Source organism: Neurospora tetrasperma (assembly GCF_000213175.1).
Source record: "Neurospora tetrasperma FGSC 2508 unplaced genomic scaffold NEUTE1scaffold_2, whole genome shotgun sequence".
NCBI classification, from domain to species: domain Eukaryota; kingdom Fungi; phylum Ascomycota; class Sordariomycetes; order Sordariales; family Sordariaceae; genus Neurospora; species Neurospora tetrasperma.
Window position 1 is genome coordinate 4,826,482 of NW_009799100.1, and position 27,463 is coordinate 4,853,944.

Here is a 27,463-nt window from a genome sequence, read left to right on the forward strand (position 1 = left end):
TTGACCGACGTTTGGAGGTGAATTGCAATGCAACACCATGACTGGACGCTTGTCCAATCCAAGCTTGTCCCCATGAACCCGCCTCAGCCCGCCCACCACCCGCCTGTTTGGTTTAAGTCTAGTGCCCGATGACTGCAAAGCACAGAATGGCACGTGAGGAGTACTTGTCACTCACTTTTGTCAACGGGACAGTGATGCTACGTATTGCACTGTGGGATAGCGATGGAAGCCTTTGCTGACATGCAGGTCTGCTTCTAGAAAAGTGTACCCACCATGGCCGATTTGTCGGATGCGCAATGTGTGTGTAGGTATGGTGGCTTTGTGTGGTTCAGGAGGGGTGGTGGGCCGAAAGGGGAGGGTTTCATTGCTTTGGTTGGCGAGCCATCCCTTCCAGCCCTGTGAGTCGACCTCAGATACGGACGGGCGATCCCTCGCTCTGTGTACATGGAAAGTGAACCATGACGATGCTGTATTCCAGCGAGCATTTTTCGACAGGTTTGCTCATCGGTTGTCGGATCAAAGAAAGTCGGCGAGAGGTGACAGGTGAGATGAGGTAAGCTGCCGTCAACATCCTTGAAGAGAGAGAGAAAGGATGTTTGCGGGGACCGCCGACAGTGTGCTATTCTCGTGGTGCAGAGGAACACCAAAACGCAAAAACAGCCGTTTCGATCCTACGCGTTGTAACCAGGACCCCCCGGGTATGCTGGCCGGGATGCTTCACCGCGAGTTCAACAAACGGATTTCACCCCCAGTTTCCCAGGTGTTCCCGGCGGCGAGAAGGCTTCACGACAAACGAAGATAATGGAGAACCGAACCGTATGTTACGCAAGCTGGCATCCCACAGGCAGACAGCCCTCCGTAGCCCGTGGTCAAGCCGCGCGTGGGCATGCGAGGGCATTTCTTGGGACTCGTTTTCCTTGGCTGGATGGGGCTGATGATGGATCGAGGACGTGCAGACTGGCGGACAAGAACATGGCGAAACCCAACCTCCACTCTGGGCTCTCACCGAAGGAGTTTTGCGTACACCTTGAGGGGCATACATCGCTTACCCCAGCCTTCATCTCGACACTTTGATGTCATGCAGTCTCGTGGGGGTGTTTATGCTATTTCGTTTCATGTTCCTGGCAAGCACAAGTCGGTGAGAGCTTCAGGTAAATAAATCGTAGTTGTTCCCCCTTTCGCTTGTTGCTTTCTGCCTCACAATGTCATACTTCAATGCCACCTTCACGCCCCATCCGTGACCCAGTTGTTTAGTCCGGAAGATGTGAGTTCAGCTGGAGGGACTGCTCCGGCCGATATCCCAAAGCATCCAACCGGAAAGGATACCACAATCGGAACGAAGAGAATCAACAGCTGCATCTTGCAATCACACAAGGTTGAGACATACATGATGGGTGGCCAGATGGCCTGCTCGTCCGAGGCCTGTCTGTTTATCTGTGTTGCAGGATGGGATCATGTTCGTCCGCTTTCCGCTCTCTGATCCGGGTTTCGACTTGGGGGTTTTACTAGTGTACAGAGAGGAAGAGGAACCAACCAGCCATTTGGGTCTCTCGGTCAGAGTCTCAAGTCAGTTCCGAGCGGACGAGAAGGGGCGCTGCTAGTTCTAGGTAGCTGAATGGGAGGTCAACACCATCAACCATGACTTGCATAAGCACAACCCCCCTCTCGTACTCTCACATTATACTAGAGCAAGTATGTACTCGGCAGCCCCTCTTCCTCGTGTCGTTACTCGATGATCGCCCTCCTCTGGGTGGTCTGGTGGAACCATGGCTCACGGCATGGAATCCCTCCCTCCGCCTTTTTTTTTTTTTTTTTTTTTTTTTTTTCATTAGCCTCGTGCAAGGCCAGTGACATGCAGTATGTATCGCCGGATCCGCAAGCCCAGTGTAACCTCCGCTCTTTTGGCTGCGTGCCTGATCGTGGCCGCCGCTTTGGTCTGCGCTACTCTGCCGTTCTCTGCGCTACTGGAGGCGGTGATGATTCTGAGCTGTCAAAGGGGAAGGAAAACCCAAATGCAACGTCAAAAAAGTCAATAAAACGGGGCCGAAGGTGGGGAATGCTGAGATGCCCCCGGCTGCCCCGCCAATTCCCTTGCCCGCTCCCGACGGGACATACACTAACAATTATATCCACTATCCACGCCCTCTTTTAGGGGCCAACGGATGCATAGTGTACACTATACGGGCACGGGGAGGGGACTGTCTCGGGGCCGGCAATACCAAGGACGGAATATCGGGACACGATGGTACGTAACAAACCAAGGTAATGACAATGTTTTGCTGTCTGTCATTTCCGTTGGAGACGAGAAGAGCGATTGGATGTCCGGCCAACTCTTTTCCCCTCCAGCCAGCCAGTCACAGCAACTGCCCGCTTTGAGTGTTCCTTTCCCCTCTGCCACCATGTGAGCAGCTGAGTTCGGGCTGATGGGAACGGCAGGAACTTCTTCCATGTCAATCAGTTCTCTTGCTCGACCTGACCCGACATTTCCATCAGCTGCCTCCCCTCACTCTCGTCGAAAGGTTCAGCCCGCCACTCGTTACCATAACCGACACCGAGACCATCGACCATACGACCAAACCTGCCTAGCCAACCATATTCACGCGACAATAACATCGACACCGAGACCGCGGTTGCGCTTGCGCCATGGACATCATCAATGGTTGGACCTGATCCTGACGACCACACTGTTGACCTGCAGTAGCATAGTGAAGCTCCTGATTCGGTAACCATCGCGACCAAGATATCCATCCACAGCCCCAAGCTTACGCCATCGGTACGACATACTGCTATACCGACCGGACAAACCCCGCGCAGCCTTATCAACTTCTTGCGCCGAATCATACCGCAATCATGCCGGGCGCACGCTCCGATGCGAACACTCCTCAGCCCAACCGGGAGTTTATATCTGACGAGGCGCACCTCCTACCGTTACCCCCAGACGCTCCCGATCTCCACGAACTCAACGCCTCTCTCGATGCCCTCTCGGCCGTCTTCCCCGATATACAGATAGACGTCTTCCGAGAGATGCTCTCCAGCTTCGACGGCGAATCGAGACTCGCCCTGGTCGCAAACGCTCTCATTCAAAACAAGGTTACTTGGGTCAAGGGTCGCTGGAGAGCCGCCGAAGAGATGCCTCGCAACGTGCCAGCCACAGCTGAGCCAGTCTCGGTCCCCTCAAGGCACAAGTTTCGAAGCAAGGAGTACAGAAGCGCAGTCGAAAAACTTGCATGGCAAGAGTTCAAAGGATTGTCCCGATCGACCATCACTGCAGTCCTCGCCGAGAACAATTACTGGTACCCGGATGCCCGTCCGACACTGGTCAGCCTTTCGTCCAAATCCTGGCGGTTTGCCATCTCGTCTCTATTCCTACGCAGAAAATCTGTATCGGGCACCGAGGCAGCAACACACCCGCTTGTCATCTGGAAATCATCTGGCAAGGGCTCTATTGTGCCCTGTATCAAGACCACGGGCAATGCCGAACTAGATAAGGAGCTCTACGAAGCACTCATTCTTCCGATCCTCAAACAGGCACGTCAGGAAAGGGAAGACAAGGATCACAGCCTAGCGGCAGAGCTCAACACCAAAGAAGCGGAGGCGCTAGAAAGCATGTTTGAGTGCTCGTGCTGCTTTACCGAAGCTACGTTCGAAGAGATTGTGTCATGCAACGTTGACGGACATACCATCTGCTTTCGCTGTGTCCATCATACCCTCTCGGAAGCCGTGTTCGGACAAGGCTGGCAGTCCACCATTAACACGGAAACTGGCACACTACGTTGTCCAGCTGTTGAAGGAAGCGGGTGCAAAGGGTGTATCTCTCAAGAACAGATGCACCGGGCCATGCTTGAGTTCAAAAAGGGCGCCGGGATCATGCACAAGTTTGAGCAACGTCTAGCCGAGCACAGTCTCGTAGTCAGCGGACTCCCACTTGTCCGCTGCCCTTTCTGTTCCTACGCCGAAGTCAACGAGATATACGAGCCTCCTAACCCACTGCCTCACCACTCCCTTAGGAAGAACGCCTTTCAGCTCATGTTCACTGTCCTGTGCATTGGGTTCATTCCCTTTATACTACCTCTGGTCCTGATAATCGGAATAATTACGGTCCTGCTAAGTTACAAGCAAGATATAGTAATACCCTTATCCCAAGAATATCACGCCGCGCGCCAGCGTCTCCAGCGCCGCCGTCGCGGGTCCAAGTTTACCTGCCGAAACCCCGAGTGCCAACGCAACTCGTGTCTCTCATGCAGCAAAGAATGGGTTGACATACACGTCTGCAACGAGTCCTCCCTCGTCGCCTTGCGCACACAAGTAGAGCAAGCCATGAGCATGGCCGTCAAGCGTGTCTGTCCCCGCTGCAATACCTCTTTTGTCAAAACAGCCGGCTGCAACAAGCTCACTTGTCCGTGCGGATACAAGATGTGCTACGTCTGTCGAAAGGACATTGGCGGGGACGGGGACGGCCCAGACGTGGGGTACAGGCACTTTTGCGACCACTTTAGACCGGAGGGTGATGGAAGAAAGTGCGACAAGTGCACCAAGTGCAATTTGTGGGAGGCTGAGAATACGGAGCTGGTGCTGAAGCAGGCCAAGGAGGAGGCGGAGAGGAAGTGGTTCGAAACGGAGAATAGGGAGTTGACGGGCGCCGAGAAGGTGTTCTTGGAGACGGGCATGGCGATTGACCCGAATGCGGCGGCGAGGATGGATAAGATGTATGCGCATGGGAGTTGGCGGGTGCCGACGCTGGCGGAGTTGTTTGATTTTATCCTGGAACATATTTTGGAGGCGTGACAATGCAGATTATGGGAAACTCTGGGAATCGTAAGGCTGGGAACAGGAAGGCAAAGGTGCACGAAACAACGTGAACGGGTACGCTGAATATCCATAGTTGAGCATTCATTTCACTTTGCCTGAATACGACCAGACATAGGTTTTGAAGATGAAGAATAATCCACCAGCAATTATCCATACTGCCTTTTTGGTGATAGCATCATGTAACGCTGGCTGGCTGCCACGACGTCGACGTCACGGCGTTTCCCTGGCGACGTTCAGGGGTAAAGTCAATGTTAGTGACATAGTGGAGCCTTAGGGAAAGAAAGTGGTCTTATGTAAGCGAGCTTGGCTCAGCGTCCCAACGAAGCTCCCCAAAATTTGTGAGCGCGGGCAGGCAACTGAACTCGCCAATTCGCAGCCAAAGCGCGTTCCACCCGTCAACCTCGCTCGTTTCCCACTCACTGCACAGCTGCTTGCCCGCGCCGCCAACGAGAGAGCTCCGTCAACTTTCGCGACTTTGCGACAGCTTCAGTCCGGGAACATCACTCCCTCGACATTTCAGCATTACCCACCAGCCCAACAACGTATTTACCCCGATCGCATAAGTAATTTACATTACGACAATAGCAGCAATACCAATCGAGTACGACACGCTCCAACCATCACCAACAAAACACACAGTTAACGCAAAGTCAACAATAATTCACCCACCACCATGTCAGGCCAAACAGGCAAATGGCGAGAAGAGCAAGTCCTCGTCATCTGTCCTGGCAGTTCGACAACCATGGCCCAGCTCGGTTGTGGAGAACTCAGTCCGCCCGCCCACCGTTTTCCGACGCGCATGTTTAGAGACGAAGAGACGGGTCAATGGAGGCCCTACCATACTTATAAGCAGAAGAAGGCTGCCGCTGTGCCTGCGCCTGTGGTCGAGGGAGAACAGGAACCAGAAGAAGCAAAGCCAGAAGGGGAAAAGAAGGAAGAAGACAAGTGGGAATATGTCGAGGACCAGGACTCGGACGAGGGGGCTGTTTATCCTATCCAGGGTGAGTATTGACTAGTCTGCTGCTGGTTGTTTGGAGGGAGTGGAAAGGAACTGACAGAACCATGCACATAGGCGGCCACATCGTCGTAATGGACGCCTTCCTCGCCTTCCTCGAACACGTCCACTCTAGCCTAACCACTACATACCACAACACGCCCATAATGCTCATGGCCTCTCCGCAATGGACACGCCCAGACTGCGAAACCTTGGCTCGTTACATATTCGAAAAGACCAAGACACCCGCCCTGTGTCTGATCAACTCCGCCATCGCGACGCAGTACGGCCTCAAGTGGCCCAACATGACAGTTGTCGATATCGGGTTTGAGAAGGTCGACGTGACGTGTATCTACGACAGCAGGATCGTGGCACATCGGGATGTTGGGCCGGGGTGGCCAGAGAACAGCGCAGAAGAGGAAAGGGAAATCAGCGGTGGAGAGGTCTTCACACGGAAACTGCAGCAGCTACTGAAGGATAAGATCAACGGGTTCAACCGCGACATGGCCGAGCAACTAAAGAAGAGTAACATTTGCGAAGTGCTGCCTTACGCGCCGGACAAGCCGAAGCTGATGGATCTCCCTACCGAGGATGTCCCTGTTGCTGCGGCTCCTACTATTACTACCGGAGCGGCGGCCGCTGCAGCGGCTTCGGGCACTACGACAGAAGGACCGAAGATTGTCGAACCGGTTGCTGACGAACCTATCTACGACGCTGAAGGAAACTTGGTGGATGATGAGGGCGTGCTCGATGTTGCGAATATCGTGGCTACAGGTCAGACCAGGGAGTTCTTGGCCAAGAAGGAGAAGGAGAAGCAGGAGAAGGCGAAGAAGAAGGGCAAGGACAAAGAGGCGGAGGCGAATAGAGTGATGAGGTTGCCCAACTCTAAGAGGGTGAAGAACGTTTTCCACTTTGAGGAGTACGTTACCGAGGAGGTCCCGATTGTTCAGCCTGCTCCGCCAGCACCGGCACCAGCACCGGCCGCACAGCCTGTATTAGCGACGACAGAGGGTGCTAAGGATGTTGAGATGGCTGATGCGCCCGCGGCACCACCAGCGGAAGGAGCCGAGAAGAAGGATGAGGAAAACAAGGATGATGCCAAGACCGAGGAGCAAAAACCGGACGCCCCTGCTACGGAGGACAAGAAGCCCGAAGAGAAACCATCCGAACCCGCACCAGAACCCGCCACTGAAGCGCCCCAGCCTGCCGAAGCGCCAAATGCCCCCGAGCCCGCTGCTGCCCCCGCCCCTCCCACACCAGAAGGCCCCGTCCCCACCGAGCGCCAAACCAAGCGGATCCGGCGCGACATCGAAGTCGGCCTCGAGCGCTTCGAGTTCGCCGACCGCGCCGAGATCGACCGTATCGTCACCGCCATCTACAACGCCGTCCAGTCCATCGACGACATGTACATGCGCCCTCCCTGCTGGGAATCCCTCGTCTTCGTCGGCAACGGCGCCCGCATCCGCGGTCTCAAGGAAAACATTCTCCAAACCCTACAAGCCCGCCACCTCATCTCCCCCTCGAGCGCAACCATCTTCACCTCCGAACTGCCCTCCAACATCGGCACACCCACAGCCGGCACGCCCGGTCCAGGAGGGGCTTCGACGCCTATCGCCAGCGGCCCAGGCGGTGCGCAGTCCGGCTCGCTACTACAAGCCGCCACTTCCGCCGCGGCTGCGAATGCGAACCTCAGCGTAGGACCCGGCGGTGCTCAGGGATTCCAGGGAGGGGCGGAGGGAAGCCAGCTGGGTCAGCATCACTTCCACAGCCAGACGCCGACGAATATCAAGTTGGCGCAGCTGCCGACGTATTTGAGCGAGTGGACCAAGAACGGGTTCGAGGAGGCCATGTTCCTTGGCGCGCAGGTGGCCGCGAGGATGGCATTTTGCATACATAATTTTGATGCGCAGGGGTTGGAGATGCAGCGGTATATGAGTTTGAGTAGGGTTGATTATAAGTGAGTATTCCCTATAAAAGGAACTGGTGAAAGCGTTTATGCTAACGAGATACCCAAAAAAATAGTGAGTTGGGTCCTAAGGGGATTAGGTTGCATTCTATGTTGGGGTGGTAAAGGCGGACTTTGGTTTGCCTTCTGATGTCTGAAATCGAAAGAGGATGATATACCATTGATTGGGTGGGTGGCCGAGTTGGTGGACAGACAGACAGCTGATGATGTTCTTGAAAGGAGGGAGGATAAGAGATGTACGAAATGAATGGATGAGGAGGTACTCGTGCTGGCTGGCTGGCTGGCTGGCTGGCTGGCTGGTCGTTTGAATCATTTTACACGTTATGCTCACACTTATGCTTACACTTGGCAGGCGTCAGAAAAAAAGAAAGTGTTGTTGAAAGGAACATGGCCAAGTTTAGGTTTCTCTATCCTTTTGGCTTGGGTGATATCCTATCCTATCTTGTCTTTTCTCGTTTTGTATACGATGGTCAACAAGCAAATATGACAAGTGGATTGTGTGTGGTATGGGCTCGAATTTCTTTTACGTTCCTTGCTCTTTCTCCATCACGTTATCTTCCTCTGCCCTGGGCTACGTTTCTTTTGTTGCGGATGATTGTAGGGTGGTTATTCTCGTGCTGACATGTAGAAGTTGGCAAGTGCCATCCATGTCATGTCTTGGGACTGTGGTTAAGCAGGTTGAACGTCTGGCTGTTTGTTTGTTCGTGAACTTGATGGTGGACGTTGGAGGTGAGCTCGAGGATGATGGAGTGGCTAGTGCTATATCTCAGTATATAGGGTCGAGGCAGAGAAAGAGTCTGGTCTGGTCTGGTCTACCTTTCTGTCTGATGGGTGTCTTGGGTGTACTTATGCTTCTTCGTGTATTGTAGGTGAGTTGGGGGCTTCGTGAAGATGGGAGTGGTAAGTGTCGTATTACGAAGGGCAGCTTGGGGGTAGAGGCTTGTGTACCTGACCTCATAGTCAAAAATAACTGTCCCCCCTTACCACATTGGATATGTGAGGATGGGGACAGTATTGTTTTTACTATCACTGTACTTGGACTGATAGTTATCTGTGGTGTGAGTGGGTCTGATGCTGCCTGTTCGTGGTCTGTTGGCAAGTGTCCGAGAAGATGCTAGTGGCAAGTATCATAGCCTCGAGGAAAAGAGCCTTGTCTTGTCTATATGTCTGTCTAACTGATTGACGACCGCTCATGGGTTGACTTCTGCTTCCTCACGGTCTATTGGCAAGTGTCTGGGAAGACGTAGCGGCAAAAGCCACCTCGTGAAGGGTAATTCGGAGGTTCAGACGCGTCTAGTAGCCCGCTGGACCCTCAGATTCGGTGAGTCTCCCGGTCTTCTGGTGTCTGAGATGTCTGCTCACCTTGGGTTAACTCTCCCCTTTTTCACATATGTGGCACATATGTTCATCATATGTCGTGTCATATGTCTGATGACCGCGTGGCAAGTGCCACATCGTGGAGGTGGTTCGGGGGTCTATGTCTAATACGCCCGGTCACTCTCTTGGCCTTCGAACTCGGCCTCCGGGTCTCCTGGTCTGGCCACCGCAGGCCACCTTTCCGCAACCGTCAATCCCCTTCCTAAGCGCCCGGTAAGGCAGAATATGGCACCCCTTAACCCAGCATATACAAGCATATATGTCTGTCCAGTTGGTGACAACTCGGGGATATTGCCCACTATCCTGATATGGATGAGTTTCAAATGTACAGGTTTGGGCTTACTTTACATAGATCTGCCACCTGACCGGCGTTTAGAGGAGATTGATGGTTGCGAAATCCGCGAACTTTAACAATATATCGTTCATATGTCTAACATATGTCGAGAGTACTTCAGGAAGGGCCGAGACGAAGTGGTTCTGAAAACTGGTCTTAAATTTATTCCAAATCAATTTTTAATTAATTTCAAATCTATTTAGGACTCGTCACGACCTCGTCTCCAGAGGACTCCGGAAAAACCAGCCCGTTTGCCTTCCACGTCATGTTTTGCTTCCCGCTCCGCAAGTTCTTTCTGCATGCGTGCCCACATCCCCAGCCTCACCGTCCTCGCAACTCCCTATGGTTTTGGCTTCTTGACACCCGCACTTATCCCAACCTGTCCATCATTGGCTGTCCAGCCAAAATGTTCAGACACATTCAATCACGTGATTTATTGTTTCCCCGCTCGCAAATTTTCCTGCATGCGTACCTACATCCTCAACCTCGTCGTCGTCACAACCTCGGCGTTTTCACAACATCACCTTCGCCACAACATCATCGTCCCCTGCAAACTCAACGTCGTCGCCATATTAGAATCTCACCAGTGTTTCAACTGTTGCACATACTCTGCTCTTTCAATTTCATTGCTGGCTTTCAATTGCCTAAGTTCCCGTTGACGCGTTTCGCTATTGCTGATCGTGCACATCCCCAACCCTGCCGTCGTCGCAACCTTATCATTGTCGGAACCTCGCCGTCGCCAATACTTGAAGCGTTGTTGACGTTTTTCTTTTTAGACACTCGTTTTTCAACAAACTTGCCAACACGCGCTATTCATTCCTACCTAAGAACCCGCAAACGAGCCGTAACACCGGACCATGAGTTGCATTATTGACGCAGACTGGCTGCCGGATGACTTCCCTTGGGACGAGTTCACGTGGCTCTCGAAAGACGATTTGAAGAAACAATGTGCGAAGCGGTACCTTCCTGTTTCCGGTACCAAATCCGTGCTTCGACAGCGACTGCTCGACTACCAGCGTACCCATACCACCGAGGTCAGACCTTGTCCTTTGCGGCTGGAATTATCATTTCCCTCCTGGGGGACGGATTACGGATGCTCGACAAAACCAATACTTCCCATAGTACTTGTTGAGGACTTGAGCACCTTTCGTGTTTGTTTCAAGATGCGTTTCACGTTCGCGACCCATCGAATCACGAACTATAAGGGTGATACTGAAACCTTTGCTCGCGTTCAAATTGACTTTACCAATAAACCGTCTTGCTCTTGTGGCGTAAGTAAACGCGGCTTGCATTTCGAATACACTCTCAAACCACAGCTCCTTGCTGACTTAGTCCTTTTTAGAGACACTTTCTGCAAGATTCTCCCTGCCTCCATGTCGAATGTTCGTGATCAGGCTTTTGCTACCCCTGAGCTGCTTTCCAAGGACAAAGGCTAATTGTAATACCTGCATATAGATCTCCTTCGCAAAGTTTTCAACACCCCGGAGCTTCTTCTCTGGCAAGAAGCCTACCTGACTTCAGAACTCGAATACATCTACAAAAAAAGCCACGCCGCCCTTAGTCGTCTCAAGCCAGACCGTTACCGTCAAGGAAAGCAATGCGTCATATGTTTTGCTGTGCATAAGACGCATGAACTGAATGTCCCTTGCAGTTTGTGCGGATTGCCAACACATCCATTCTGCCTCAAAGCCTTGAGGAAGAAGAGAACATGCGATCCTGCGCAAGCCAGTCAATGCCTCCTCTGCTTGGACAAGACCGCCTTGGCCGTTGAGAAGTACTTTGGTCGGTCTCAGGTCTCCCTGGCTGTTGCCATACCTGTCCCCATCCCCGCCTCCCCAGCCAGCATCAGGGCACCAGCCGGATCGGACCGATCGATAACGGGTGCTATTCAATCGGAGGCTGTATCACCCGACTCCATAGAGCGAAGGACCACCCTGCAGGAGCCACACAGCGCAGCACAGCAAAGGTGCACATCGACGCCGCTCCCAGGGGTCCCGGCGCTCATTTGGCAGGAGATGCACCAGCAGGCACGAGAACAGCAAGAACAAAAACAACAACAACAACAGGAGCAAAGCGAGCAACGACAACGACAAGATGAGCAACGACAACGACAAGATGAGCAAAAGTATAAACAACAAAAACAGCAGCAGCAGGCGCAGGCAAAGGTGCGAGCCATTCGTCCCGTCATCACTGAGGTAAGGGTCTCGGAACTCCCTGGCCCTGCCCGGGTAGAAGTAAGCAGCCGAGCAGCAGCAAAACAGACGCCCATCGCCAAGAAGCTGGTATTTGAGGATCTTTGGGCGAGTCCTGCTGCTTCTGCTGCTGGTAGCGGTGCTCATTCTTCCATTCAATCCTCACCTCCACCCATAAGCACAGCTACCCAAGCTGACGAAAGTGCCGTCAATCCTCCTGGAAATTCCAGAGGCCGCTCTACGGACGCTCCTGAAGTCGCTGGTTTCGCCAATGAACAGGCAAATAATGCCGATGTTCCTGGCTCAGCTCTTGTCGGTGCCAATACAATCATCACAGCCACTCTTGATAATACTAACAACAACAAAGACAACAACACCACTGACAGGAAGGCCGCCAAGCTAGCGCGCAGTCTCAAGCGGCTTGAAGCAAAGTTAGAGCATCTAGAGAGGGAGGCAGATTATTACTACACAGAAGCCGAGAGGAAAGATCGGAAAATTGAGAGAGTTGAAAAGAAGATTTGGAAAATTAAGGAGAAGGCGGAGAAGAGGGCTTTGGCGAGAGGAGGGGATTGAGTGAACGAGCTGTCTATAATGTTGTGCGAGGAAGTAGAAGTTCGAAAATGGAGCGAATGAGGAGTGCTTTTTCTTTTTCCTTTTTCTTTTTTCTTGGATCATATTTGTTCTGTGGTTTTCTCTGATTTTGTCAAGATGTGATATCTTGAACACGGCTCCTGGTGTGCGTTGGAAAGACTTCTATTGCGAGAACTAGAAATAGACGTTGTTTTTGGCTTCAAGTCTTCACGCCTACTTGCTTATTCCAGTCTCTTTCTCTCCAATCAACCAACAGGAGGGTACTCAGCCGGGATATGGCGGTTGACTACAAAGTAAGGGTGTCAACTCTGGTCCGGCCACGTCCAGTTATCTACCGCCATTCACCATGTCCTATGCAGTTGGGATGAAACGGTGGGCATCACCATTCACTGGTGGCCCCCAAGTAATCGGGGTGCTTCCCGGACATACTCCCAGACCGGTTGCCTGGGGCAATGGGCGAGCCGGTAGTCGTGGCAGCTGGCAGCCTGGCATGAGACTGGAAGCCCGGGACTTCGACGGTCCTGCCCCTCCGCGCACAAAATCTGCCGTGGGTTTTCCCTTGAGCTTGCACAACTTCCACTCCAAGAGCACCAATCTAAACTCCCGCTTCGCAGAGTTGTCCGGAACGTCGCCTTCTTTTCTCAACACTGGCTCCCACTTCTTCCTTGATCGGGTAGGATATCCGATACCAATCCTCCTCTAAAGGGACACCCACTGTGCACAAAGCGACAACGGAGGCACCTAGGTCAACTTATTTGCCAAACGACGCCCCTTGGCGGAAGTACAATCTCGGAGTCCTCCAGGAACAATGTACGGCACGCAACCTGCCATTCGAAGGAAAAACAAAGAGGCAGCTTCAAGAGCATCTATTGAGATACCACCACACCACACGCGTGGTAGAGCTAAGGCCAGAGCCCTGGATGTTCAGGCCCTTTGAGCCCAGCTACTCGAGGCTTTTGAATCGAGCTCAAGTTGAGAATCTCCGGCTTGTAGAGGTCAGAGATGTTACCGGTCAGGTTGAGGATGGTCGCGTCAGGGGAAAGGCATTCCTGATCGCGCAAGAAGGAGCCCCTGAGCTTTTTACCGTTACTTTCGACAACCGCCCTACTTGCACCTGCATCGAGTACTTGGTAAGACTATTTCTTGCCCTTGATTTATTGTGTCCTGTGTCATGTTTTATTGTTTGCAAGTTCCTACTAACCAAACATCCTCATAGCCCCAATGCGTTCATATCATGTGTTCGTTACATCCACCTATCGCATGTCACAAAGATGGCAACTGACACTCCTCTGCAGACCTTCTACGGTACGTTCTCAACGTCCCAGAGCCGCTCCGTTGGCAAAGAGCGTTTCTAGACTCCGAGATCTTGGACATCTTTAAAGGCAGTCACCCCGTCAAGGCTCTGGATTCGCCCGAGCGGTACACCGGTTTCCCTGGACTGTGCCTAATCTGCTTCAAAGGCCAAGCAAATCACCTGTCTTGCCTTACATGCGATACAGGGCTGCACATACCCTGCCTTTTCGTTCTCACCAGCAATAGACAGACACCTGGAACACATATATGCACGGTCTGCCTGGACCGTCATGAATGGCAAAACTTTCACTCGCGCCAGGAGCGTGTTGAAAGAAGAGTGATCGAGCCAGGACGTGCTGTTGCTGGCGTAGACTTGAACCCCGATGTTTCAAGCTCTTCGAGTGACGCATCTGAGGAGGACGATGAAAGCTCCAGCGAAGAAGACTCCTCGGATGAGGATCCTGACGAGGAAGCGTCCCGCAGAAGCGAGCAGCCCAATAATGCACTTCGCCAGCCCATCAATCAGCGCCACTCTCTCTCACCCCCCGTTTTGATCAAGCAAGAGAGATTCTCTCCTCCCCTTGGCCTATCACTCCTCTCTTCACCCCCGCGCCGTCAGCAACAACAACCCGCCAGCTCGCCGCTGCGTCGCAAACAACCATCTAGAGCCGCCAAGGACATTGGCCTAGTCCGACAGAGTCTTGCCGCGGCCGCCGAAGCTCCAGCTCGCACACCTCGTCGCAGTCAGGGACGTACGCCCGCTCCTATATCCGCGGGTAGCCAACAGGTCAATGTGCCAGCTCAGATCATCACTCCCGTGCCGGTACCGGTCATCCCGGAACAGGCTTTGTTGCAGATGCAGCAGCGAAATTTCCGGCAGGCTGTCCACAACTTGGAAGCCGGAAGACCTCAACCCGGAGCCAGCATTGCCTCCCGTGCTTTATCGTCTGCACTCAGTCGCCCACAAGACCCCGCGACTCGCACTTCTGCGACTCGTACGCGTGACTCTGCTGCTTCGGTTTAGGAACCTGTCGCTCCAGCTCCAAGCGCAGCTCCCCAGGCTGTCGAGGCGTCTGTTCCTCCGGTCGTTGTTCCGGCTCCTGGTCCTGATGTCCCTGCTGGCTCTCGTGCTTCCAGCCCCGCTACTGCCAGCGCCAGCGTTAGCGGCAATATTGAGAAGAGAAAAGCAACGAAGTTGGCACGCAAGCTCAAAAGCCTGGCTAGGGAGTCAGCATATGTCCGTGAGCATGCGGATCGCGAGCTAAAGAGGCTCGCGAAGAAGAGTAAGCGCCTGGAGAAAAAGGCCAAGGCTCTGGCGAAGCGAAACAAGGCAGGCAGTGATGAGTGAGGCTGGTGAGGTCAGGCATTGTGCAGAGACAAAGGGTAGTGGTGTGTAATGGTAATGTGTGTTTGGTGAATAACTTAAAGGAGATGGAAAATACCAAGACGTATGGAGGTGTAAGAGCAGAAGAACGAAGCATTCAAGAGGAGTTACATATCAGAAGTTGAGAAGGACCAGACAATCGGCTGTTCATGTACAGAATCAAAATGGGCCGCAGTCAAGAAAGAGAGGAACAGTCAATGAATAGATAGAATATAGGTAGCTCTTTCCCTCTTTTGGACCCCCCCAGGAAACTCCTTGATTCCCAAGATGCCCCAACGTCATTACTTTTTGCGGAAGGTATATCAAGGTGAGGCCTCTTCCGAGATCAATGCTTGCAGTCGCTCCTTCCCAAGAGGCAAGAGCGTGCTTCAAGACGTGACGTGGCCCAGTGAACAGATAAGTACCCCTCCTCGATGAGAATGTACCTGTCTCCGACCTGTCCGAAGCACCTCCAGGACCGGACCTCTGAAGTGAGTCCAGAGCGAACCCAAGCTGAGTGAATGGCCCGCGTCAAATCAGGGCGCGGTACTTTGTTTGCCCTACGCAACTTTGTGACCCTGCGCACGCGGCAGATTTGTTTTCTTTCTCTCTTCCTCCCACAACCACGCATGCACCAGGACAACAAATTTCACTGTCGTTGCATCACCATTTCTCTTGTGGCCTCGCTACCTTCCTACGTTCTTGATGCGTAGTTCCTGTCATTGCTGGGATTTCCGCCACAACCGTATCCCTCTCCGTACGCCTAGAGATCACCTCAGCTGACAGGAGTCATGGGGGATATGAAGGAGCACCCCCTCCTGACGAGGTTTCCCGATGACGCCAAATGGGCACTGTTCGGCGACTCGACATTGCACGGGCAATGCTCAGTGCGCAACATTCCCAACGACGAAGCCAGCCGGAGTGACATGATACGTCTTCTACAGAAATACCAGCAGAAGCACGTCACCGAAGTTAGGAAAATTCCCTGGTGCCGCAGTCCTGAATTTGCCACTGGCAGTGAAAAACGTGAGCACTTGGCAATGTATTCTACCTACCTAATAGTACGGGTCAAAGACAAGAGTTGCTCGGACGGGACGGTTTTTAGGAAGGACTTCAGCCTTCTCGACAAGGAGGGATCAATCTATGTTGTTGCCTTCAAGGAGATACCGACTTGCACCTGTTCATCACAATCCAAGGTAAGTTCATTCACAAATTTGGCTCATGGTCTTCGGCTAAAGTTGATGCAGTTTCATTGCCAGCACATCATGTGTTAGTTGTATACCTCATAGCCTCACCTGTAAGAATACTCTTGATCTCGAAACTAACGACCAACTTTCAGATATCCTCCGCTATGTGCTCGAATGCCCGGATCCACTCCGCTGGCAAGCAGCATTTCTGCCCACGGAGCTCGAGATTATTTACCGCCATAGCTACGCCGTCTATGTTATACCTCTCACCAATGGGAAGCCTCAGACTGGGACCTGTATCCTATGCTTTCAGTCTGTTTATGCCTGGCAGTCCTCATATCGTTGCGAGACATGCGCCAGAGCTATGCATTCGAAATGCGCGAAGGCTGCCGTGGAAGTGAGGGAGTTAAAGCAAGCGACCCATTGCTGGGTTTGCGAGGATACCGCTGAGTGGAACATCGAAAAGTACCGTGAACAGAATCATATACCGGCTGTCACCATGGCCAGACCTCTCGTCACAGGTGCCACTACTACCGCGACTATCGCCTCAGCACCACCTGCACCGACAACGAATCTTGTCCATAAATCCATCGAGCGCAAGGATAAAGACGATCATGACATGAAAAGCTCGAACCCATCCAAAGAAAAGGACGGTCGAGACACTCAAGTCGAGAACAATCCCACGTTGAACGAAGGCACTTCCCAATTTGTACAACCGCCAGCAACTTTCTACTCCTTGTCATCCAAGTTTCCAACTTCTTCTCGATCTGCTCTCAGCCAGCAAGAGCTCCTGCCTTCTGCCAGTCCCCAACAACTCTCTCAAGCGTCTAAAGACGGAAACCCTCAAGCCAAGGACTCTATTTCCATTCCTGCTGTACATCCACAGAGGAGCATGTCTGTTCCGCTCACGAGTAATCCCTCGCCTATGCAGATGGAGCTGAAGCAGCATAAGGCACAAGAGCGAGCAGAAAAGTCACTACGGGGTGTTTCCCAAGACTTTAGTTCGGCTTTGGTCAAGTCCTTGTCTTCTGTTCCTTCAGTTTACCATCCAAACTCGAACGCCTCCGCTCCTCGAGCCCCCACTCCTGAACAAGCCGGTCTGACACCGGTCCTCCCAGCTGATGGCGTTGATGCTCACAATTCTGCTGCTACCACTGCAGCCGTCACTGCCCAGACCGCTCCTCCTGTTTCTCCTGACGACATCTCAGGTGATCTCGGTTGTTCTTCGCCAGTTAGTAACAAAGATGCCGATGTTCTCAAAAGGCAAGCAGCCAGGTTGGTGCGGAAGTGCCGTCATCTCGAAAGGAAATCGGCTCGCATTGAGAAGCACTTGAAACGCGGAATGGATAAGATTGACAGGGAGTACAAGCTAGAGCTCATGATGCTTAAGGAGAAGCGCAAGATCAAGTACATGAAAATTGAAAAGAAATGGGAGCATGATATGAAGGGACTCAAGCATCAGAGAGAGAAGTTCGAAGAGAAGTTGAAGGATTTGGACTGAGGTTTTAGAGCCAATGGCAGGGAACGTGTTGAAGGAGAGTGGGAGACGCCAGTTCACTGTTCGAGAAGCCCTCAAGAGGACCGGGGGTATTTTCCGCTGTCGGTTGAAACGTGAAGGGTGTAAGGGATACCAAGTTTCGGTTTGTACCAGCATGGTCATGATGGAGACCTGGATGTCAGATAACATGTTCGAGACTGTGGAAATGTGAAACAAACGATGATGATGGGCATAGGATTGATGTATTCCAAAAGAACAGAAGACTGTACGTAGCAAGGACGAATGCCCAGACTGAACATAAGACAGGTGATAATTCTGACACGAAGGTCTTGGTGAAGCGACTCTTCTATCACTTGCTTCTTGAGACGCATGCCCTAGTTATGATCCTTTGTCTTGTGTTATCCGTACTTAAGAGATCATCATGGTGCAAAGAAGAAAGAGGATGCAAAAAGAAGTGTGGCCCGTATCGGATCCAAACCGATATCTTCCTCAAGAACCTCAATCAGAAGTCGAATGATTCCACCTCAGGGATGCTGCCATTCCCCTCACACCAATGAATTCCAGAAAGATGGCCAATACCCGGAGCTCATGCAGTTCAGTTGGGGTTGGAATTATGCGGGTGATGCAGGAGTGACGGCAGGCAAGAGACACCAAGTAGAAAACTGCATAAGAGGGACCTTGACGGCTGCCAAGTGAGGAGGCAAGTGCCGCTAAGAACGGAGTGTCTACTCGTCAAGCTTCTCGAGATCGCTCCTTCCCTAAATATCCAACCAGGTAAACTGGCAACTCGGCATGGAAAAGCTCCGGGACCGAGAACTTGAGGTGAGTCCGAAGGTGAGCTGAAGTTACTAACCGGCAAGTCGGTCGCGTTGACGGAAGCACGCGTCGGTACCCTCGAGTTCTTCAATCTTGACCACCCAACCAGGAATTTATGCCTGTGTTTTTCTCTTGCAGCATTGCCACTGCTACTTGCTTCTATAACCGAAACCGTCACTCTCGTACTTCGCCCATCACTTTCATCACGCTTGTCTCTTCATTCCATTTTCTTTCCTCGAAGAAACTCCCCAGACCCATATGATCATGGCGGGCTCTCTCGAGGGATGGCTACCCAACGATGCGCCTTGGAGTGAACTCAGCCACGAAGTACTGCTGGAGCAATGCGCAATGCGAGACCTTGCGACCACCGGTGATTCTCCCGAATTACTCCAGCGTCTCTTGACCTACAAGCACGACAACATATCCGACAGACGACGCTCTCCCTGGCTGTCACAGCCTCGCCATCCCGCTGACTACAAAAAGCATTGGAAGGAGGCAGAGAGCGCGACCTTTCAGATTGTAAGGATCGAAGATATGAGTGTGTCAGGTCGATACCTCAACAAGCACTTTACCATCACCGACAAGGAGGGCGCGCTCTTTACTCTTTCATTCTCCAAAGAGCCTGCTTGTACTTGTCACGCCGGCGTAAGTTATTTCCTTGTCCAGCCTATTGCGACAATAAAGCTTCGCGCCAGGTCACCACTAACGGATCATAGACCGCTCACTTTCGATACGTCAACATCACTTGCGTTCACATGATTTGTTTGTTATCCCCACAAATCCCCTCAACCAGTACGTTGTTGGCATTATCTGACACCCCCCACAGATGTCATGCGCTTCGTGCTCAACAGTGCCGGGCATTATTGTTGGCAAGACGCTTTTTTATCCTCCGAACTGGAATCCATTTATCGCCACAGCCACGTCGTCCATACTCTCCTTACAACAGGCTGGCAGAACCCCAATGATCAATGCACTATCTGCTTTAAAGAACTTCGAGATCGAATTTTTCGTACGACGCACGTCACATGCGGTCAATGTGGAAGAGCAGCACACAAGGTCTGTGTTGGCGCCGTCAAGCGAGTAAGGCAACCGATCCAGGATGACCAGTGCTATATCTGCGAGGACAGAGCTGAGTGGGGAGTCGAAAAATACTCTGAGCAGAGAAAGGCTCGGCCGGCTGTTCCCGTCAACACGACCGTTACTCCGGCGGTATCTCAACCAGCAAAGAAAGTTGGCCAACACTCTTTCCAGACTTTGTTCAAGATGAAGAGCGAGGTTCATTAAGCCACGGAGACGTTGGTGACGAACAACTCGATAACAAAACCCGCAGTATCAGCCATTGTTCTTCCTCCGACGTGTCTTCAATATCTTCTTTATCCGATCTTTCATATCTTAGCCAGCTCTTCGGCAAAAAAGAAGCGTCATACTCTCCACATTATCAGCAACCGAAATGTCAACCTACCTCCCATAAAACTGATGGACAACAGGTGTCCATCGAATCGCGGAGTTGGCCCCCTCCTTCCGTTCCTTCAACCCAGCCGATTCGACCAAAAACTGCAAATGTGCGGATGAGCGCACCTGTTCCACAGAGTCATACGCCTGTTCCACTCCCGGCTATAGCATTTGCGTGGAAGGAACAAAAACAGAAAAAGCAGCAACAACAACATACATAGGTTGCTACCCGAAACAAAAGCCTGTTCCTGCCTACTGACCTGTCTCTTCAGCCGAACTCGCCGGTTTCCATTCGAGTTAAACCTATCATTGAAGATGAGGCGAGGTATACTCCATCCATTTCTGATAAGCCTGCTGACAGTGTCGACCGTCAACTGTCTACCATAAATAGCAAACCTGCAGACATCTCAGCTAATGCCTCCTCTCCTGCTGCTCCATCCATTACATCCCAGTCGCCAACTTCCGGTGCTCGACCTGCTGCTGGTTCTTTTGCCGATAATGGAACCGCCACCGCCAGCAAATCTCCTTCTACAATCAGGACCAGAATCCAAAATCATCAGCGAAAAGTGGGAGAGCTAAAGCAGATATTTGAGCGTTTGGCAAAAGAGTCAAAACAGTGTGACGTACCGTTACAAGCACAGGAGTATATCGCTGGGATGAACAATAAGCAACGGTAGTAGTAGCCAAAAGGTACTGATCGATTGTAGAAGCTATTGCTTGCTGAAGAACCCAGTATGCCAGGAAGCCCGGGAGGGCTTCCTTATATGTTAGGTCTTCAGCCGGACCCGTGGACCCGAGTTTCCCCCTCGGGTCCCGGTTTGGACCCGGCCTTCAAGACCGGTCCTTCGGGTCCTGTCTTCGGGTCCTACCTTATTGGTTGGTTTTATCTAGATACATGATTGGATCGTAACAAACAGGAGCTGAAAGTTATTAAGAAGCAGCACAAGCAGGAGCTAAAGGAGAAGAGGAAGATCAAGAATAAAGCGAAGCGAGAGCTGAAGAAGCTGACAAGACAGGGGAGAAAGCTACAGAAGAAAGCTGAAGCGGAGCCCAGACATACTGAGGAGAGTTCTGCTGAGTGACCCGCTGTGGGATTGACAGAAGCATTGACAAGGATTATGACGGCATATCGAGGTTTGGTTCTGTGGAGAAGTATAGAGGGAAATGGGAAGATATGTTAGAACAAGTGCGGAAAGCAGGATGGTGTTAAGACCTGATGCCAGGCTCCCATGGTGAAGAGGATGCGAGGGCAATAATAGAAACTCGTGTATGGTTGAGAGTGTTGGATTAGTTATTTATGTGTAATGAATGAGCGACAGGCTTGGAAGTCATGGAGGTTATATGGTGAGATAATACGATCATCTCTCGTTGTTCTAAACTGGGGCTATGGTTCCCGTGTAGATTATCTGATCTCGAAGGGATGGATACATGTTCAAGAGAAATGTGTAATAAAATAGGGAGCTGCATGTTCTGTGAGTAATTAGTGCTCATCAGGAATACATCAAACGAAATACCGTACGGGGAGGAGAGGGGTGCAGCTTCCGGTCAATTGACAGATCGAAACTCCAGACGTTCAAGGTCCCGTTGGTAAAATAACGGACGGTCACTTGACCGGAAGTTGCACCCCCCTTCCTCTCCGTACGATAAGGTGAGCCCGTCATTACGCGGCCTGCCCCCAGGTACCTACCTGTCTCCCGGCAGTCCAAGACAAAAGACGAGCGCATCGGGTGTTTCGAACTGCGACTCGGAAGGATCGTCCCGAAGATAGTCCGGGACCGGACCATCGGCCTGATTTTGAGGGGGACCCCAAGGTAAGTGAACGCCCCTGGTCGTGACATCAGCAGCCAAATTTCCTTCGAGTTCTTCTCACCTCACGGAGGGGGCGATTTCTTTTCCTCTTGCAACCGCGGCATCACCACGTCGAAAGTCCACCTCACAGGCACTTTGACTGTGGCACGTCGTGTACCACTTTCATTTATCGTCAAGCCCGCTACCCCGTGCGGTCATTCGATAATTTACTCACGGTAGCCGCTTCGACTGCGAAGGAACTGCGACCATGCCGCATCCACTTGAGGAGTGGTTGCCTAACGACGCGCCTTGGGCGAGGCTCTCCACGGCCGTATTAGAGAAACAATGCACTATCCGCAATTTGCCGACCACGGGACACTCAAAGGATCTCGTACAACGTCTCTCAGCTTATAGCCAAGCTGAAATGAACACGTCCGACAACAAACGTCTTCACTCTTGGCTGACTTGGCCTGTCAACCGCGCATCGTATGAGGTAGCCGCGTTAGCGGCGGGAAAAGCGAGGTTACAAGTTGTACGCGTTGTGGACAAACCTGGTCCCAAAAGGGACAGTTTAAGAAGGGATTTTGAGATCTGCGATGAACGACTGTGGCATAATCATGCCTGGGAGAAGCGAGAGCCTGTTACAGTTTCAATTGATACTGTTCTCCAATGTGATTGTCCTGTAAGTGCCTTCACAGTTCTATTTCTGATCAAAAAAAGGTCTGGCTCAAGAGGTTCACTAATGCATCCTAGGAAACGGGTCTTTGTGAGCACAAAATCTGTTCGTTTCACCTAAAATATTCTCCCCTTCAACTGTTGTGGTTCATATCATCTTCTAACAAATTCCATACAGTTATTTTGCGGTTTGTTCTTAACTGTCCCGAGCCTTATCTCTGGCAGAGAGCTTTGCTGCCTTCTGAACTTCAAACAATCTACCAGCATAGCCACGCCATTCGCGCTTTTGGCCCCAACAACTCGGAGATTCAAATCGGGATTTGCATGCTTTGCTTCCGAGATTATAACCAATCCCTGGATAAGGTATACCATTGCTTGCAATGCGGAAGAGGAATGCATTCCCAATGCAGCTTCAATTCCTGGCGAGTGAGAAAACCTATGAGAGAGGACACTTGCTGGATCTGCTACGATATCGAATGGGACATCGAGAAGTTTTCTTGGAGCAATCGGGTCTTACCCGCTGCTCCAAGCACTGCACCTGCTGTACCGGCACAAAATGAATCAGCAGTAAATGCTACCAGAGAGCTGATCCAGCGTACAGAGCCAGAGGACGATGACTCTAAAACCTTAAGCTCATCAAGCGACGAGGACTCCGAGGACTCCGAGGAGGTACTACCCGGCACCACTGCGTATCTCGACCGGGAATTTCCCTGGTTTTCGTCCTGGTTATCGTCTTCACGCAGCGCTTCTGACCCCGATAACCACTCTCCAATGCACCGGGAAAGCGCAATCAAAGCCATCTGGGGTCATCAAGAAAAGCGCAGCACTGAGCACGTCCATTCAGAGTAATGAATCTATCCCATCTCCAGACGATCCAGCACTTATTTGGAAGGGAGCGCCGAGAACATGCGAGCAGCAGCACCAGGAGAAGAAGCGGCAGCAAACTGCTCTTCTGAATCTCTCTGCTACCCCGAGTCATGTCTTGTTTGCTCTGAATCCCAGCGAAGGCAATATGAAACCATTAGAAGTCGCCACTGCTCGTGATACCGCGAGAATTCCCGCTGGGGATTCTGCCTCTCCTCGCGCATCCTCTTCAGCTGTCCAGGCTCTTGCCTCCTCGGCTGTAACCACTACTGCTCAGCACAATCAAGCAGACACTACCTCCATTTCTGCTCACAATCCCTCAATCGCAGGCGGTATCTCCCATGCCCCCCAAGTCAGTGTTAACTCTACAACTGCTACTTCAACTAAATCTGCCGATGCTACCAGTGCTCAGCAAACTACCAGCATTGCCACCGACAATCCTGCAAGTCCTTCTGCACCTCTTCCGACTGACCATTCTGCTTCCACTCCCGTACTTTCTTCCTTGGGTATGCATGCCTGTGGAGACCATACAAAAGCAATGGAGCTCGTCCTGGAGTGCAGTCGTTTGGCAAAGAAATCTGTCGAGATTCAGAAGAAATCGGAGCGCGAGGCGAAGAGGAGGAAAAAGCGTAGACGAGAGATGAAGAAGACCAAGAGAAAGAGCAAGAAGAAAGTAAAGCGGCTCGAGAAAAAGATCGAGAGCTTGGAGAAGGAAGTGTTGAAGGCTTTGGCGGGCCCGGAGGTAGTGTAGGGGGCTGCTGCGTGAGGGAAAATTCGGTTTGTTGTTTGAGTAATGTATCATGCTTCAGAAAAGTACGGAAGACGCCTGTCTTTGCTCATACCTTGAGGGTTCGGTAAAGAGGCTCAAAAGGATGAACAAGAACCTCGTGAACCAGTTGATGAACTTGGCAGAACAGGACTCTGAGGAGGGCAGCTCCCGAGCTCCTTCCATGTTACACATGGAATGACGGGCATTTGGCCATCATATGATCTTAGAATTTCCACCAAAGGGAGAAATACGGACCGAACCCAACTTCTCAAGTGGTGGAAGGCGCTGCTTGCGAGAAGTTGGGGAGTGTCTTTGTGGAGACCTGTTCATGGATGGCCATGCGCAGATGAAGCGATACGCGCTTATGACCATGAAGACACAAACAACGAGAATAGAAGGTAATTCAATTTGAAAGCAAAAGTTACCTCTGTATTAGTAGTGTGCAATATGTGCCTAGGTGATTGATCTCCGTGGGACATGTGTTTGATAAGGTTCTCGTTTTCCATTTCCTCCAATTTGCCGTGAAACGCAACGTACGAGGCAGGCGCAAGTTGAGAGAAATATTATCAATTTCGCCTACATGAAGCAGCGACATTTTGTTGGGATGAACTGGCCTGGAGGAGGATTGTGTAGTATGATGTGTACCTCTATGTATCAGCATATAGCAGCCCAATAAATACGTCTAAAGGCATACTTTGAGACCTCACCCCGGTACCCGTCGGTCTCAGAGCTCTTTCCATCCTTGGGGCAAGTTCAGTATCCTTGCCCTGTGTACAAAGGTGTGACGCGTCGACGCGGCTCTGTTCTGGGTACGGGTGCTCTTACTGATTTTCTCTCTCCCACATCACCCATCTCCCTCTCGCGTACACAAAATCTTTTCGTGCAATTCACATTTTCACTCCTACCCCGCGACTTCTAAAACCACAACACTCTCCTCTTTCCATATTTCAAGGATTACTTGATTTCCTTTCTCGTTCCTCCCTCCGTTCAGCAACCCCGCTTACTTCTTTCATGGTTCACTTCGCCCTCAGAAAATGACCATGGAGCGCACCCTGCCGGCAGATTGGCGACGTGATGATGCGCCTTGGGAAGAACTCCTGTTATCAACTCTGGAGAAGCGCTGTGCAGCGCGCAATCTTTCAGTCCTGGGCGGCCGTTCGGGGATGATAAAGCGACTGGATCACTATCAAAAGTCCTTCGGCACTGAAAACAGGATGATGTCCTGGCGAAATCGATGGAGCGGTTCTTTGCATGAAGACACGTATGAACACGCTTTGCAGCTGGCGGATCGCACGAAGTTCCGGATTATACATGCCCAAAACATGATTAGTCAAGACACAGGTTATCATTACAAGCACTTCCATGTGACTCACGAGGGGGACGAACTTTTCGAGGTTGTGTTTGGCCGTTTACTCTGGTGTAACTGTAGAGGATGGAAGGATGCATGTGTCCACATAGTCTGTTAGTACAACGCAATGCGTCTCTCACAGAAAAAGGTTGAACTACCTATACTTCATAGCATCGTTAACGTAACGCTGCAGATGTCCTCCGCTATGTCTTCAACTGCCCCGAGCCTCTCCGTTGGCAACGGTCCTTCCTTTCCACTGAGCTGGAGGACATTTACCGCCACAGCTACGCGGTTCGCACTCTGCTTCTTACCAATTGGAAAAGCCAGGATCCTCTCTGTGCTCTCTGCTTCAAGGCCGTTGGTCCCACAGAAGGGCATTCGACCTGTTGCGTCACGTGTGGAAGAACGATGCACACCGAATGTGTGGGTGTTGCACAGAAAGCGAGAGCACTGACCAAGGAAGAGCAATGCTGGAGGTGCGAGGACGAGACTGAATGGGGTATCGACAAATACTGTGAGCCTGGACAAGTCCAGTATCCTCTGATTGTCCCTGGCACCAAAGCTGCCCCTCAGACACTACAGGGACCAGGTGGAAATACCGCTCAGCAGCACAATGAGCGCGAGGCAAGCGATGCTGCTGGCAGCAAAGGCTTTGGCTCATCACGCGGCGAAAACTCAGGTCAACGAGCCAACAATCCTCCTTCCATCAGCGCGGATCCTGTCCCTAGTACCGCTCCAGCTCCAGCTTCTGCTGCTACTTCCGATACCGCTCTGGCTCCGACTTCCGGTACTGCTTCCATCAAAAATCCCATTTCAACCACCACGAACGCCAACAACAGCGACAGGGACTCAGCCAAACTAGTCCAAGATCACAACCATATGACAAAGAAATTAGCTGAGATGCGGAAGCGTGCCAAGCGTGAACATCAGAAACTTAACAAGAAGCATAAGAAGGAGATTAAAAAGCTCAGAAAGAAGAGCAAGCGAGAGCTCGAGAGGCTTATGAAGAAAAGTAAGAACATGGAGAAGAAGGCTAAAAGCTTGGGTGGAGGGCGTGAAGGGAATGATGACGCCTGAACAATTTGGACTGAGTGGGACTACTGCCCGAGAGAGCGGGATCTTTAATGACAATACGTGGCTATTATTTGCTTGTCGAGGACGATACGATAACTATTTTGGAGTCGTGCGAGTATGGATTTGTTCAAGGGCTTGAGCGCTTGATGCCCTTATGGCAAGGAGAGGCCGGAGCGAGTGATGATGCTATAACCTCGCTCACTGCGAGCGAGAGATGCATGGAGGAACACTGAGATGGGAATGTACAGATTGTTGAGGTAGATTGTCGGTTTGTGTTCATGTATCATTGAAGTCATGGTAAGATATGTCGGGAGATGTTGAGTACCCCCATGGCTTCGGTATGAGAATGTACGGGGAGTTGAGGATCCGTCAGACAAATAGATATGTCGGAAAGTGCTTTACACAAGAAAACAGAGAGAGAAAAAAAGGAGAAAAAAAAAGAAAAAATTTGAAAAGAGAAATCGCTTTGCTCCCAGGTTTCACTTCCTCTTCATGACCACCCGGGCGGTGGGTTGGTTGCCGAAGTGGTCGTCAAAGCAGACCGGACACAGATAGTGCAGCAACGCCCTGGTGTGGGTCAGAAAGGCCGATACTAAACTTAAAGGGATCACATTCCATGATTCAACATGCATAAAGCAGAGTCACTTGCCTTGGAAATTGTTCCTTTCAACAATTTACAGGAAGTCAGGTTCAAAGATATATCAAATCTGCTCGGATCGGCAATGAGAGTATACAAGTACCTCTACGTACCAAACGTCTATTGTACTGACCGTGACCTGCTCGGTTTCTTTTCACAACCACTCGCTTGCTTGCTCAAAGTTGCTCCTTCCCACACTATCTGTAGTGTTAACATGCAAATGCAGGTGATTTCTGAATGCCGCCCTCCCTCGTCACCCCCACGGTCATCTTTCTTAGGACTACCACTGACGCCCGCGTTACTGCCTCTGCGGTCAGCATCGTCCTTATCTTCACCCTTCGTTTAGAATCTTTGCGTTGTTTCTTTCTGGATATTTAAAAGCAAAGAACCCCATGCCCGAATGCAAATCTTATCTATTTCGCTTTCGTTTTCTTCT

The 27,463-nt window shown here is 51.5% G+C and overlaps 8 protein-coding genes across 8 annotated transcripts; all 8 read left to right on the forward strand.

Moving 5' to 3' along the window:
- Positions 1-2,242: 2,242 nt before the first annotated feature.
- Positions 2,243-4,785, forward strand: NEUTE1DRAFT_109274 (uncharacterized protein; the record flags this gene model as incomplete). Its single annotated transcript, XM_009851700.1, has 3 exons — positions 2,243-2,245; positions 2,702-2,773; positions 2,815-4,785. 3 exons carry the CDS (start codon positions 2,243-2,245, stop codon positions 4,783-4,785), a joined length of 2,046 nt encoding a protein of 681 aa, XP_009850002.1.
- Positions 4,786-5,482: 697 nt separating this feature from the next.
- Positions 5,483-8,042, forward strand: NEUTE1DRAFT_61540 (uncharacterized protein; the record flags this gene model as incomplete). The annotated part of the gene is made up of 5 exons (XM_009851701.1): positions 5,483-5,692; positions 5,741-5,810; positions 5,882-6,825; positions 6,913-7,760; positions 7,826-8,042. 5 exons carry the CDS (start codon positions 5,483-5,485, stop codon positions 7,872-7,874), a joined length of 2,121 nt encoding a protein of 706 aa, XP_009850003.1.
- A 2,295-nt stretch (positions 8,043-10,337) lies between these two features.
- NEUTE1DRAFT_121537 (uncharacterized protein) lies at positions 10,338-12,282 on the forward strand (the record flags this gene model as incomplete). The annotated part of the gene is made up of 3 exons (XM_009851702.1): positions 10,338-10,514; positions 10,823-10,862; positions 10,936-12,282. The coding sequence occupies 3 exons, from the start codon at positions 10,338-10,340 to the stop codon at positions 12,243-12,245; spliced, it is 1,527 nt and encodes a 508-aa protein (XP_009850004.1).
- Positions 12,283-12,609: 327 nt separating this feature from the next.
- Positions 12,610-14,904, forward strand: NEUTE1DRAFT_109277 (uncharacterized protein; the record flags this gene model as incomplete). Its single annotated transcript, XM_009851703.1, has 5 exons — positions 12,610-12,936; positions 13,001-13,393; positions 13,480-13,501; positions 13,559-14,551; positions 14,597-14,904. The coding sequence occupies 5 exons, from the start codon at positions 12,610-12,612 to the stop codon at positions 14,902-14,904; spliced, it is 2,043 nt and encodes a 680-aa protein (XP_009850005.1).
- An 806-nt stretch (positions 14,905-15,710) lies between these two features.
- NEUTE1DRAFT_99957 (uncharacterized protein) lies at positions 15,711-17,607 on the forward strand (the record flags this gene model as incomplete). The annotated part of the gene is made up of 2 exons (XM_009851704.1): positions 15,711-16,115; positions 16,585-17,607. The coding sequence occupies 2 exons, from the start codon at positions 15,711-15,713 to the stop codon at positions 17,605-17,607; spliced, it is 1,428 nt and encodes a 475-aa protein (XP_009850006.1).
- Positions 17,608-18,396: 789 nt separating this feature from the next.
- NEUTE1DRAFT_99958 (uncharacterized protein) lies at positions 18,397-20,970 on the forward strand (the record flags this gene model as incomplete). Its single annotated transcript, XM_009851705.1, has 6 exons — positions 18,397-18,438; positions 18,877-18,967; positions 19,247-19,676; positions 19,751-20,047; positions 20,114-20,488; positions 20,889-20,970. The coding sequence occupies 6 exons, from the start codon at positions 18,397-18,399 to the stop codon at positions 20,968-20,970; spliced, it is 1,317 nt and encodes a 438-aa protein (XP_009850007.1).
- A 958-nt stretch (positions 20,971-21,928) lies between these two features.
- Positions 21,929-23,950, forward strand: NEUTE1DRAFT_99959 (uncharacterized protein; the record flags this gene model as incomplete). Its single annotated transcript, XM_009851706.1, has 3 exons — positions 21,929-22,214; positions 22,514-23,004; positions 23,150-23,950. The coding sequence occupies 3 exons, from the start codon at positions 21,929-21,931 to the stop codon at positions 23,948-23,950; spliced, it is 1,578 nt and encodes a 525-aa protein (XP_009850008.1).
- A 1,052-nt stretch (positions 23,951-25,002) lies between these two features.
- Positions 25,003-26,393, forward strand: NEUTE1DRAFT_99960 (uncharacterized protein; the record flags this gene model as incomplete). The annotated part of the gene is made up of 2 exons (XM_009851707.1): positions 25,003-25,210; positions 25,510-26,393. The coding sequence occupies 2 exons, from the start codon at positions 25,003-25,005 to the stop codon at positions 26,391-26,393; spliced, it is 1,092 nt and encodes a 363-aa protein (XP_009850009.1).
- Positions 26,394-27,463: the final 1,070 nt, after the last annotated feature.